The sequence below is a fragment of the Salmo trutta genome, chromosome 17 (genome assembly GCF_901001165.1).
Source record: "Salmo trutta chromosome 17, fSalTru1.1, whole genome shotgun sequence".
Lineage (NCBI taxonomy): Eukaryota > Metazoa > Chordata > Actinopteri > Salmoniformes > Salmonidae > Salmo > Salmo trutta.
In genome coordinates, this window is record NC_042973.1 from 32881201 (window position 1) to 32895897 (window position 14697).

A 14697-nucleotide genomic window follows, 5' to 3' on the forward strand; every position below is an offset into this window, starting at 1 on the left:
GTAGTAGTAGAGTAGTAGTAGTAGCAATAGTAGTAGCAGTAGTAGAGTAGTAATAGTAGTAGTAGCAATAGTAGTAGCAGTAGTAGAGTAGTAATAGTAGTAGTAGTAGCAATAGTAGTAGTAGTAGAAGTAGTAGAGTAGCACTAGTAGTAGTAGTAGCAATAGTAGTAGCAGTAATAGAGTAGTAATAGTAGTATTAGTAGTAGAGTAGTAGTAATAATAATAGCAGAGTAGAAGTAGGTGTAGTAGAGTAGTAGTAGTAGTAGTAGTAGTAGTAGTGGAGTAGTAGTAGTAATAATAGTAGAGTAGAGTAGTAGTAGTATTAGTAGTAGTAGTGTAGTAGTAGAGCAGTAGTAGCAGTTGTAGTAGTAGAGTAGTAGTATATGTGTAGTGGTAGTAGTAGTAGTAGTAGAGTCGTAGTAGTAATAGTAATAGCATAGTAGTGGTAGTAGTAGAGTAGTAGTAGTAGTAATAATAGTAGAGTAGTAGTAATAGTAATAGTAGTAGTAGTAGGTGTAGTAGAGTAGTAGTAGTAGTACTAGTAGTAGTGGAGTGCTGTTCTTCGTCAGAATGCACTCCCAGTAGTAGTGGTAGTAGCGGAGTAGTAGTAGGAGTAGCATAGTAGTAGTAGTAGTAGCAGAGTAGTAATAGTAGTAGAGTAGCAGTAGCAGTAGTATTATTAGTAATAATAGTAGAGCAGTAGTAGTAGTAGCAGCAGAGTAGTAGTAGTAGTAGAAGTAATAATAATAATAATAATAGTAGAGTAGTACTAGTAGTAGTACTAGTAGTAGTAATAATAGTAATAGCAGTAGTAGTAGTATAGTAGTAGTACTAGTAGTAGTAATAATAGTAATAGCAGTAGTAGTAGTAGTAGTAGTAGTAGTAGTAGTAATAGTAGTAGCAGAGTAGTAGTAGAGTAGTAGTAGTAGCAATAGTAGTAGCAGTAGTAGAGTAGTAATAGTAGTAGTAGCAATAGTAGTAGCAGTAGTAGAGTAGTAATAGTAGTAGTAGTAGTAGAGTAGTAGTAATAATAATAGTAGAGTAGAAGTAGGTGTAGTAGAGTAGTAGTAGTAGTAGTAGTAGTAGTAGTGGAGTAGTAGTAGTAATAGTAGTAGTGGAGTAGTAGTAGTAGTAGTAATAATAGTAGAGTAGAGTAGTAGTAGTATTAGTAGTAGTAGTGTAGTAGTAGAGCAGTAGTAGCAGTTGTAGTAGTAGAGTAATAGTATATGTGTAGTGGTAGTAGTAGTAGTAGTAGAGTCGTAGTAGTAATAGTAATAGCATAGTAGTGGTAGTAGTAGAGTAGTAGTAGTAGTAATAATAGTAGAGTAGTAGTAATAGTAATAGTAGTAGTAGTAGGTGTAGTAGAGTAGTAGTAGTAGTAGAAGTAGTAGTAGTAGTAGTACTAGTAGTAGTGGAGTAGTAGTAGTAATAGTAGTAGTGGAGTAGTAGTAGTAGTAGTAGTAGTAGTAGTAGTAATAATAGTAGAGTAGTAGTAGTATTAGTAGTAGTAGTAGTAGTAGTGTAGTAGTAGAGCAGTAGTAGCAGTTGTAGTAGTAGAGTAGTAGTATATGTGTAGTAGTAGTAGTAGTAGTAGTAGTAGAGTCGTAATAGTAGTAGCATAGTAGTGGTAGTAGTAGAGTAGTAGTAGTAGTAATAATAGTAGAGTAGTAGTAGTAGTAATAGTAATAGTAGTAGTAGTAGCAGTAGTAGTAGTAGTAGTAAAGTAGTCTTAGTAGTAGTAATAATAATAGTAGAGTAGCAGTAGTAGTAATAGTAGTAGTACTAGTAGTAGTAAAATAGTAGTAGAAGTAGTAGTAGTAGTTGTAATAATAATAGTCGAGTAGAAGTAGTAGAGTAGTAGATTAGTAGTAGTAATAATAATAATAATAATAATAATAATAGAGTAGTGATAGTAATAGTATTTTTAATTTAACTGGGCAAGTCAGTTAAGAACAAATTCTTATTTTACAATGACGGCCTATTATGCGCCGCCCTATCAGACTCCCGATCACGGCCGGTTGTGATCCAGCCCAGGATTGAACCAGGGTCTGTAGTGACACCTCTAGCACTGAGATGCAGTGCCTTAGACCATTGCGCCACTCGGGAGCTACTAGTCGTAGTGTAGTAGTACCAATAGTAGAGTAGTAGTAGTAGAGTAGTTATAATAGTAGTAGCAAGTTGTAGTAGTTACATTCATTGCTGAAGAGGTGAAACTGCATGCCCAGTAGACCCATGGCTTTACAGAAGGTGTAGGAAGCAGAAGTCTTCTTCTTTGGACACAGCTTCAGGATCTGTGTGAGGAGATAACAGAATGGACATAAGCCATACAGTGAGCACACACACACACACACACACACACACACACACACACACACACACACACACACACACACACACACACACACACACACACACACACACACACACACACACACACACACAAACAACAGGTGGGTCTAATCCTGAATGCTGATTGGTTAAAAGCGCATTCCAGCCGGTGTCTATTCCACAAATTACCACCGGCTAAATCTATGACTGTTCCATCTGACTGCGCCATCCACTGTCTCATCAGCCCAGCCAGACAATTAAATGAACTTGATCTCCACTATAAAAAGCATGTTGACTTTATCTCACATTTCTTTTAGACTAACATTTAGTTTTCAACAGCGAAAATTTGTATAAACCTTGCTGTCTGTCTCTCTGACATTTGCAACATTGTTTCAATATTCAAATTCGATCTCCAACTGTCCCATAGTAATGAACGTGTTGGGGTTGAGAAGAGAGAGAGGCAGGCAGCGTTTTCAGCCAGTTGAAATCATGAATCAGCTGGCATCAACAACAATGGATCTATTACCGGTGTGATCATATAGCCTACCTCAAGTTTTGAAATATAATTTTTTTAAATGTCCCGAACAACAATGCATTGGCAGGTAAATTCAAGCAAAGCCAGTATGCGGTGATAATGTATTGGGCCTATAGCTTAGTGCACAAACCTCATTGCTACAGTACTGTTTTTAATTGGTTAATATTGCATAGGCTTAAATGTTTTAAGTCATGTTAATACAAAATCAGAGCGGTAGATCTCGGCATGAATTTTGACTCAGAAAGTGATCTTGACTCAGAAAAGATTGGTGACCACTGATTTAGAACGAAAGATTGGGTCGCGTCTCTGGCAACCGAGCCAATAGAACGAACGACCAGCCGGCTTGGGTAGCAACCCTAGATTTGTTTTGGGACTATATCTTGTGGAAGGAAGAAAAATATGAATAAATTCATCAGAATAACATTTTTAATGAAAATCATTATTTGATTATGTTGGTACCGTTGTATAAAAGTGATAATGCCCGAGAAGCCGGTGTTTGGAGGATATATTGGCACGGTTTGCCAGGCACCAGTGCCAATATATCCTCCAAACACCAGCTTCTCGGGCATTATCACTTAAATAAACACTAGTCATGCTTTAACGTGTGGGTGTGTGTGTGCATGTGTCCATGTGTGCGTGTGTGTGTGCTTGTGTGTGTTCTCACCAGTATGAGGTCGTTGAAGAGGAACACCTCTCTTTGGGTGTTGGCCAGTTTCTGTTTCAGAGGTTTGTTGAAGTCTGCCACCTCGAACAAACGACAGCAGCAGACCAGCCTACGGTGGGGCACAGACAGGATCTACAGAAACACACACACAAATACAGTTGAAGTGGGAAGTTTACATACACTTAGGTTGGAGTCATTAAAACTCGTTTTTCAACCACTACACAAATTTCTTGTTAACAAACTATAGTTTTGGCAAGTCAGTTAGGACATCTACTTTGTACATGACACAAGTCATTTTTCCAACAACTGTTTACAGACAGATTATTTCACTTATAATTCACTGTATCACAATTCCAGTGGGTCAGAAGTTTACATACACTAAGTTGACTGTGCCTGCCTTTAAAAAGTTTGGAAAATTCCAGAAAATGATGTCATGGCTTTAGAAGCTTCTGATAGGCTAATTGACATAATTTGAGTCAATTGGAGGTGTACCTGTGGCTGTATTTCAAAGCCTACCTTCAAACTCAGTGCTTCTTTGCTTGACATCATGGGAAAATCAAAAGAAATCAGCCAAGACCTCTGAAAAAAGTCTGGTTCATCCTTGGGAGCAATTTCCAAACACCTGAAGGTACCACGTTCATCTGTACAAACAATAGTACACAAGTATAAACACCATGGGACCACGCAGCCGTCATACCGCTCAGGAAGGAGACGCATTCTGTCTCCTAGAGATGAACGTACTTTGGTGCGAAAAGTGCAAATCAATCCCAGAACAACAGCAAAAGACCTTGTGAAGATACTGGAGGAAACAGGTACAAAAGTATCTATATCCACAGTAAAACGAGTCCTATATCGACATAACCTGAAAGGCCGCTCAGCAAGGAAGAAGCCACTGCTCCAAAAACCACCATAAAAAAGCCAGACTACGGTTTGCAACTGCACATGGGGACAAAGATCGTACTTTTTGGAGAAATGTCCTCTGGTCTGATGAAACAAAAATAGAACTGTTTGGCCATAATGACCATCGTTATGTTTGGAGAAAGAAGCCGAAGAACACCATCCCAACCATGAAGCACGGGGGTGGCAGCATCATGTTGTGGGGGTGCTTTGCTGCAGGAGAGATAGATGGCATCATGAGGCAGGAAAATGATGTGGATATATTGAAGCAACATCTCAAGACATCCGTCTGGAAGTTAAAGCTTGCTCGCAAATGGGTCTTCCAAATGGACAATGACCCCAAGCATACTTCTAAAGTTGTAGCAAAATGGCTTAAGGACAACAAAGTCAAGGTATTGGAGTGGCCATCACAAAGCCCTGACCTCAATCCTATAGAACATTTGTGGGCAGAACTGAAAAAGCGTGTGCGAGCAAGGAGGCAGACAAACCTGACTCAGTTACACCAGCTCTGTCAGGAGGAATGGGCCAAAATTCACCCAACTTATTGTGGGAAGCTTGTGGAAGGCTACCTGAAACGTTTGACCCAGGTTAAACAATTTAAAGGCAATGCTAACAAATACTAATTGAGTGTATGTAAACTTATGACCCACTGGGAATGTGATGAAAGAAATAAAAGTTGAAATAAATCATTCTCTCTACTATTATTCTGACATTTCATATTCTTAAAATAAAGTGGTGATCCTAACTGACCTAAGACAGGGAATTTTTACTAGGATTAAATGTCAGGAATTGTGAAAAACTGAGTTTAAATGTATTTGGCTGAGGTGTATGTAAACTTCCGACTTCAACTGTACACCATGGGGTAAACACACACACAGACTCCACTCTCTCTTTCTATCTCTCTCACTATCTCTCACACACACACATACACAAATCTCTCTTTCTATCTCTCGCTCAGTCACACAACACACTCACAGTCTTCATGCCCAGTATGGACTGTTCCACACGGCTGACGTATGTGACGTGGTCTTCGTTGGAGCGTAGCTCTCTCTGCTGGGTCCTCTCATAGATCCCTGTCACCATCTCCCTGGGGATGTCTGCCCCATCGTCCACTCCTGAGGGAACAGGGACACACTACCAGTCACACACAAGGAACTAGAGAAGGAATTCAGAAAATGAATTGCAAACTGAATTGACTCCATCCCTGGTTCAGGCTCGTTGCAGGACAGGGCAGGAGTGGCTGATGTTAGGATCATCAGGGACCTCAGCCATTCGAGCCATGGCCTGTTCTCCCCACTTCCATCACTCAGATGCGGGCAGTACAGGGGCATCATGGCTAAAACGAACAGACTGGCCAATAGCTTCTACCCCCAGACCATCAGGCTACTGAATAGCCACCACTATTCAGCCCCCCCCCCCCCCCCACCCTTTTCTGCTTCCCCATTGGACATCCCCCCTCAACAGACATCTACCCTGCCCCCAGCCCAATGGACATGTATCATACTGAATAGCCACCACTACTCCTACCATATTATTATTATTTTATTATTAATATTATTGTTTCATTCACACCTGCACTGAGCTTAAGTATTTCACTGTACATTGCAACTACATCTGCGACCCTGTGCATGTGACAAAATAAAAATCCAATCTATCACCCTGCTGTGGCTGTATCTCACCACTAGAGGGAGAACTTGTGTTGTGTTTCAGTCAAAAGAGACTCAACAGAAGCCTCATCCCCAGTAGAACATAATTATTGATGTATTTATTTCATTTAACTAGGCAAGTCAGTTAAGAACAAATTCTTATTGACAATGACGGCCTACATCGGCCAAACCCGGACGATGCTGGGCCAATTGTGCACCGCCCTATGGGACTCCCAGTCACAGCCAGTTGTGATACAGCCTGGAATCAAACCAGGGTCTGTAGTGATGCCTGTAGCACTGAGATGCAGTGCTTTAGACCGCTGCGCCACTCGGAAGCGGACAGGAGTTAATCAGCCCCCAGTCCATCCTCTCTCACCCCTCGATTTGGTGTGTTCTCTAGACTCACCATCCCTGATCCCTCCACAATTCAATCTGTCTCCTTCAACCAGCTGTCACTCATTCCATATGAAATTGGTCCTGTGTTGTATTAAAATATACAATGAGTATATAAAACATGAGATAGCTTTCACCTGGATTCACCTGGTCAGTCTATGATCCCTTATTGATGTCACTTGTTAAATCCACTTGAATCAGTGTAGATTAAGGGGAGGAGACAGGTTAGATAAGGATTTTTAAACCTTGAGATAATTGAGACATGTATTGTGTATATGTGCCATTCAGAGGGTGAATGGGCAAGACAAAATATTTAAGTGCCTTTGAACAGGGTATGGTAGTAGGTGCCAGGCACACCGGTTTGTGTCAAGAACTGCAACACTGCTGTTTTTTTCACGCTCCAGTTTCCCGAATGTTTCCGGTGTGTAACTTGATACAACTGTGGGAGTCAACATGGGATAGCATCCCTGTGGAACGCTTTTGACACCTTCTAGAGTCCATGCCCCGACAAATAGAGGCTGTTCTGAGGGCGAAAGGGGGTGTAACTCAATATTAGGAAGGTGTTCCTAATGTTTGGTATGCTCAGTGTACAAAGCATTGTCTGTGCGCCTGTTCTATAAATAACCGCTCCAGTGTCTCTAGTCTCTAACACCAGGCTCAGAAACGCTGTCATAAATGTTGCAAGACTTCTGCAGCTTACTATACTGAGTCAAACACACACAGGCACACACTGTCCAAAAATTACCACCGTGGACTTCAGATTATTTTTATTCTATCAGTAGGCTCAAAAGAAAAGCAAAAAAGGCAAAAACAAAGACACAACCCCCTTAACAAGCTAGGTACCGTTTAATAAGCTAGGTACTGTTTAACAAGCTAGGTACCGTTTAACAAGCTAGGTACCGTTTAACAAGCTAGGTACCGTTTAACAAGCTAGGTACCGTTTAACAAGCTAGGTACCGTTTAACAAGCTAGGTACCGTTTAACAAGTTAGGTACTGTTTAACAAGCTAGGTACCGTTTAATAAGCTAGGTACCGTTTAACAAGTTAGGTACCGTTTAACAAGCTAGGTACCGTTTAATTAGCTAGGTACCGTTTAACAAGCTAGGTACCGTTTAACAAGCTAGGTACCGTTTAACAAGTTAGGTACCGTTTAACAAGCTAGGTACCGTTTATAGACTTGTGTGTTTCACACACGAACAACACACAGACAGACAAACACAGACACACATATACAAAGACAGCCAGTCACCTCGTAGGTTGCGTATGAAGTCGTCAAGGCCCATCTTGCGTTGAGGTTTGATGTTAGGGGAATACATATCAGTGTTGAGGAGGACCACAGCAAAGGCCAGGATGAAAATGGTGTCTGGGTTATGGAACTGCTGCACCACCTCGGGATTACACATACAATACCTCTGACTGGAGAGATGGAGAGAGAGAGATGTAAAGAGAGTTGTTGTTACACATACTGTACCTCTAACAGGGGGGCAGAGGGAGATATTGAAAAAGAGACAGAGAATGAGATAGTCAAAGAGAGAGACAGAGTGAAAGAGCGAGACAGTGAAAGGGACACAAAGATAAAGAGAGTGAAATAATAACAATAATAATTTGGTGGACGCATAAATGTGTCCTATTTCTGTGCACTGGACATGAATTGGATGTGTTTTTTGCATATACCAACTCCCCCTGAGAGTGGGGTCAACAGCAACCCTGACGTAATTAGGGTTAAGTGCCTTGCTCAACGGCACATCAACAGATTTTCCACTTTGTCGGCTAAGGGATTCAAACTAGCAACCTTTCTGTCTGGCCCAACACTAAATGCTAGGCTATCTGCCGAGACAGAAAGGTATTCTGTTGTAATAGCCTCAGAGACAAACTGCTCGTCCATTCGTGTCATTAGTTAGTAACTATTTAATGTTTCTTTCTTAACTTCAGACATTATGTAATAGTGTTTATTTGTGGGTTCTTACATCCTGAGAAGAGATACACACATACAAGCTTCCTGAGTTTTCAGATTCTTGAGAGTCCTGCTGCACATCAAATACTCTTGACACTGGGAAGGAGCAGTATGTGTGTGTGTGTGTTTGTGTGAGTTCAGAAGCTGATCTCCAGGTCACTGCTAACATATTCACAAAAGCATACAGCAGGATGGGTCTAACACTTAACCCCAGAAAAACAAAGATCTTCTTCCAGCAACCATGGGAAGCAACCTGCCATCCCCCAAGATCACTGCCAAAAATACAATACTTGAAAACATTCCCAGTTTCACATACCTAGGTAGCCACCTCTCCACCAATATCCTAATGGATAATATCCTAAGACTGCACTCAATGAGCTGTATGAGGCCATAAGAAAACAGGAAAACGCTCATCCAGCGGTGGCACTCCTAGTGGCCGGGGACTTTAATGCAGGGAAACTTCAATCTGTTTTACCTCATTTCTACCAGCATGTTAAATGTGCAACCAGAGGGAAAAAAACCCTAGACCAAGTTTACTCCACACACAAAGACTTGTACAAAGCTCTCCCTCGCCCTCAATTTGGCAAATCTGACCATAATTCAATCCTCCTGATTCCTGCTTACAAGCAAAAACTAAAAAACTAAAGAAGGAAACACCAGTGACTCGGTCAATAAAGAAGCAGATGAAGCAGATGCTAAGCTACAGGACTGTTTTGCTAGCACTGACTGGAATATATTCCGGGATTCTTCCGATGGCATTGAGGAGTACACCACATCAGTCGCTGACTTCATCAATAAGTGCATCGATGACGTCATCCCCACAGTGACCATACGTACATACCCCAACCAGAAGCCATGGTTTACAGGCAACATCCACACTGAGCTAAAGGATAGAGCTGCCGCTTTCAAGGAGCGGGACTCAGAAGCTTATAACCCAGAAGCTTATAAGAAATCCCGCTATGCCCTCCAAAAAACAATCAAACAGGCAAAGCATCAATACAGAACTAAGATTGAATCGTACTACACCAGCTCCAACGCTCATCGGATGTGGCAGGGCTTGCAAACTATTACAGACTATAAAGGGAAGCACTGCCGTGAGCTGCCCAGTGACAAGAGCCTACCATACGAGCTAAATTACTTCTATGCTCGCTTCGAGGCTAGCAACACTGAAGCATGCTGGCCAACTGGCAACTGTCTTCACTGACATTTTCAACCTGTCCCTGACTGAGTCTAATACCAACATGTTTCAAGCAGACCACCATAGTCCCTGTGCCCAAGCACACTAAGGTAATCTGCCTAAATGACTATCGACCCGTAGCATTCACGTCTGTAGCCATGAAGTGCTTTGAAAGGCTGGTCATGGCTCACATCAACACCATTATCCCAGAAACACTTGACCCACTACAATTTGCATACAGATCCACAGATGATGCAATCTCTATTGCAGTCCACACTGCCCCACCTGGACAAAAGGAACACATACGTGAGAATGCTATTCATTGACTACAGCTCAGCACCATAGAGCACTCAAAGCTCATCCCTAAGCTAAGGACGCTGGGACTAAGCACCTCCCACCGCAACTGGATCCTGGACTTCCTGACGGGCCGCCCCCAGGTGGTAAGGGTAGGTAACAACACATCTGCCACGCTGATCCTCAACACGGGGGCCATTAGGGGGTGCGTGCTCAGTCCCCTCCTGCACTCCCTGTTCACCCACGACTGCATGGCCAGGCACGACTTCAACACCATCATTAAGTTTGCAGACGACACAACAGTGGTAGGCCTGATCACCGACAACAATGAGACAGCTTATAGGGAGGAGGTTGGAAACCTGGCCGTGTGGGGCCAGGATAACAATCTCTCCCTCAACGTGATCAAGATCATGATTGTGGACTACAGGAAAAGGAGGACAGAGCACACCCCCATTCCCATCAATGGGGCTGTAGTGGAGCAGGTTGAGAGCTTCAAGTTCCTTGGTGTCCACATCACCAACAAACTATTCAAACACCAAGACAGTCGTGAAGAGGGTACGACAAAGCCTATTCCCCTCAGGGGACTGAAAATATCCTGTCGTGTCTTTGGCTATGCCGGATTAAGTGATATGACATGCTAACTTATAAAATGATTTCTCTGTAATTAATATTACCTGATTAAGCTAATCATGTAAATGTAATTAACTAGAAAGTCGGGGCACCACGGAAGAACGTTTATAGAGCTGTTATCTTCCGAATAAACTCTTAAAATACTTAGTAATATTTTACATCGATAGCAGTCAATATTAACCCTTATCTTATTTTCAGTCTCATAATGAAAGTTGTAAATTCTTGGTTATCTTCACGAACCCTGGCTAACAAGTTGAATCAGCAATACAAAATTGGGTTTAATTATTTATTTACTAAATACCTAACTAATCACACAGAATTACAAATACACAGAATACCAATGATGTCATACAGAAAACGTCCCGGTGGACGGAACCTGGTTACACAAAGGAAAGGGGGTTGGGCTTGAATGAAAGAGCGGGAAGATTTAGGAACAGAGAAACAGCAGCTATGCTATCGTAAATACATTATCTTATGCATTCTAAATTACCGCCCATTTGGAAAAGGAAAATGCAATAAATATTTACTCTGAGCTGCGCTTCGGTAGATTGGTCGTAGATGCTGGCCGGGTTGGCCAACAGATCTTCCTGTTCTCGGAACAATGTCTCTGGTGGTAAATTGGATACGTGGTGGTATCTTCGTCTGTTTGTTAGACTGGATCCGTCGTCCGTCCTTTCCTAGCCCACGTCGACAGCGGCCGCTGCTAACTCAACGGCTAGGAAGTATCACTTCTGTAGTGAATAAGCTCAAAGTTCATACCAGTTCATACCATAGCTCACGCCAAGGTTGGCTTAGTTCTGTTCTTGACATGTGTCCTTCTAACGTAGAGGCTGCAGACCTCACGTACTGGAACTACTGGTTATCTTTTCGTCAAAGGCTTATATAGTGGAGAGGGGGAAGGAGGTGTTTCATCGTTTATCCTAGGCATGGTTGCATCCCAAGTATGCTAACCAATGTTGAAGTCAGTTCCAGTCAATTCAGAAAGGGAATAAAAATATTTGTAAGTATTGAAAATAATTGGAATTAGAATTTCTGTGTACTTCCCAAATACAGTTAGGTGTTGTACAGTATACCATGCATTCGGAAAGTATTCAGACCCCTTTACTTTTTTCACATTTTGTTACGTTACAGCCATATTCTAAAATTGATTAAATTGTTTCTTCCCCCTCATCAATCTACACACAATACCCCATAATGGCAAAGCAAAAACAGGTTTTTAAACATTTCTACAAATGTATATAACAAAAAAACTGAAATATCACATTTACATAAGTATTCAGACCCTTTATTCAGTACTTTGTTGAAGCACCTTTGGCATTGATTATAGCCTCTTGGGTGTGACGCTACAAGCTTGGCACACCTGCATTTGGGGAATTTTTACCATTCTTCTCTGCAGATCCTCTCAAGCTCAGGTTGAATGGGGAGCATCAATGCACAGCTATTTTCAGGTCTCTCCAGAGATGTTTGATCAGGTTCAAGTCCGAGCTCTGGCTGGGCCACTCAAGGATATTCAGAGACTTTTCCCGAAGCCAATCCTGCGTTGTCTTGGCTGTGTGCTTAGGGTCATTGTCCTGTTGGTAGGTGAACAGTCACCCCAGTCTGAGGTCCTCAGCGTTCTGGAGTAGGTTTTCATCAAGGATCTCTCTGTACTTTGCTCCATTCATCTTTCCCTCAATCCTGACTAGTCTCCCAGTCCCTGACGCTGAAAAACATCCCCACAGCATGATGCTGCCACCACCATGCTCATCGTAGGGATGGTGCCAGGTTTCCTCCAGATGTGACGCTTGGCATTCAGGCCAAAGAGTTCGATCTTGGTTTCATCAGACCATCAGACCAGAGAATCTTGTTTCTCATTGGCAAACTCCAAGCGGGCTGTCATGTGCCTTTTACTGAGGAGTGGCTTCAGTCTGGCCACTCTATCATAAAGGCCTGGTTGGTGGAGTGCTGCAGAGATGTTTGTCCTTCTGAAAGGTTCTCCCATCTCCACAGAGGAACTCTGGAGCTCTGTCAGAGTGACCATCAGGTTCTTGGTCACCTCCCTGACCAAGGCCCTTCTCCCCCGATTGCTCAGTTTGGACAGGCGGCCAGCTCTAGGAAAAGTGTTGGTGGTTCCAAACTTCTTCCATTTAAGAATGATGGAGGCCACTGTGTTCTTGGGGACCTTCAATGCTGTTTTTGCTTTGTCATTATGGGGTATTGTGTATAGATTGATGAGGATAAGTATTTAATCAATTTTAGAATAAGGCTGTAACATAACAAAATGTAGAAAAAGGGAACTGTAAGTATAAATAAGAGGCGATACTATACTGCACTGCAAATTATCGGTGGTAAAATTATATATATAATATATATATAATGAATGTATAATATTAACACTGACAATTAACACTGAAAATATTTGAATAAGTCTTTACACTAAGCAGTGTATTAATTGAACACTTTTCAAGTGTCTATATGGGTCCACAGACTCCACACTTTCAGTGTTGATTTACCACTCTCAGTGTTAATTATTATTATTAATTCTATATTTTTGTACATAAAAATGTGTCTATCATATGTCCATGTCCTAGGCCATTTGTGTAGAACCATATACACTGAGTTTACCAAACATTAGGAACACCTTCCTAATATTGAGTTTAAGTTTGAGACCTAAAGTTAGAGACCTTGATGTTCATCAAATGCAATTTCCATCTTAAATGATTAACCAAGATCTAAAATGACCGTTAAAGAATCATAGGCTATGACAATGATGTAAAGAGTAATGTAATGCATGATGTAAAGCAATTCTGAAAAATGTCTGTTAAACAGTTTTTTGGCAGTCAAATGACTTGCATATATTCAAATACCTTCAAATATTATTTGTTTTTCTGAGACCTGTATTTGAATATCAGAGGAAATAGATGCCAATGGATGCCTTTAGTTGAATCTCTATATTCGACTACCTTGAGTATTTCAAAAGTTGGTATTTTCAAATAAACTACAAAATGCAACTATTTTCTCTAGCTGTGAGTAGAAGATCTGTTTAGGAAGCCTTGAGTCGCTCATCCTCATGAGGTGACCTGCCCATCGGAGTTGGTCTCATTACGATGGCATCTATATTGGAGGAGTTGGTTCACTCCAGGTCACTGATTTTGGTTTGTCTGTCTTCCCAGCTGATGTTAAGTATTTTCCTGAGGCAGCGTTGGTGGAATCATTCAAGTGGTTTGATGTGTTTTCAAAATGCGGTCCAGGTTTCCGCACTGTATAGCAGGGTCGGGATGATCACAGCTTGTACACTTCCACTTTGTTCCTGGTGGTAGTGTTGCGATCCTTGAAGATCCTGTTTCTGAGTTTGCCAAAGGCAGCACTTGTTCAAGCAATTCGATGTTGGATTTCATCATCAAATCAAATTGTATTTGTCACGTGCCGAATACAACAGGTGTAGACCTAACAGTGAAATGCTTACTTACAAGCCCTTAACCAACAATGCAGTTTTAACAAAAATAAGTGTTAAGTAAAAAATATACTGCTCAAAAAAATAAAGGGAACACTTAAACAACACATCCTAGATCTGAATGAAATAAATAATCTTATTAAATACTTTTTTCTTTACATAGTTGAATGTGCTGACAACAAAATCACACAAAAAAAATCAATGGAAATCCAATTTATCAACCCATGGAGGTCTGGATTTGGAGTCACACTCAAAATTAAAGTGGAAAACCACACTACAGGCTGATCCAACTTTGATGTAATGTCCTTATAACAAGTCAAAATGAGGCTCAGTAGTGTGTGTGGCCTCCACGTGCCTGTATGACCTCCCTACAACGCCTGGGCGTGCTCCTGATGAGGTGGCAGGTGGTCTCCTGAGGGATCTCCTCCCAGACCTGGACTAAAGCATCCGCCAACTCCTGGACAGTCTGTGGTGCAACGTGGCGTTGGTGGATGGAGCGAGACATGATGTCCCAGATGTGCTCAATTGGATTCAGGTCTGGGGAACGGGCGGGCCAGTCCATAGCATCAATGCCTTCCTCTTGCAGGAACTGCTGACACACTCCAGCCACATGAGGTCTAGCATTGTCTTGCATTAGGAGGAACCCAGGGCCAACCGCACCAGCATATGGTCTCACAAGGGGTCTGAGGAGCTCATCTCGGTAACTAATGGCAGTCAGGCTACCTCTGGCGAGCACATGGAGGGCT

At 41.8% G+C, this 14697-nt stretch overlaps 1 protein-coding gene across 3 annotated transcripts in view; it reads right to left on the reverse strand.

Moving 5' to 3' along the window:
- Nucleotides 1-14697, reverse strand: part of LOC115152061 (IQ motif and SEC7 domain-containing protein 3) — a 45356-nt gene that overhangs the window by 10392 nt on the left and 20267 nt on the right. For all 3 annotated transcript variants that reach the window (XM_029696554.1, XM_029696553.1, XM_029696555.1), the window contains 4 exons: nt 7713-7879; nt 5400-5539; nt 3528-3659; nt 2192-2291 (listed from right to left, as the gene is read on the reverse strand). In XM_029696554.1, coding sequence (XP_029552414.1) covers nt 2192-2291; nt 3528-3659; nt 5400-5539; nt 7713-7879 — 539 coding nt within the window. The remainder of the gene's footprint in view (nt 1-2191; nt 2292-3527; nt 3660-5399; nt 5540-7712; nt 7880-14697) is intronic.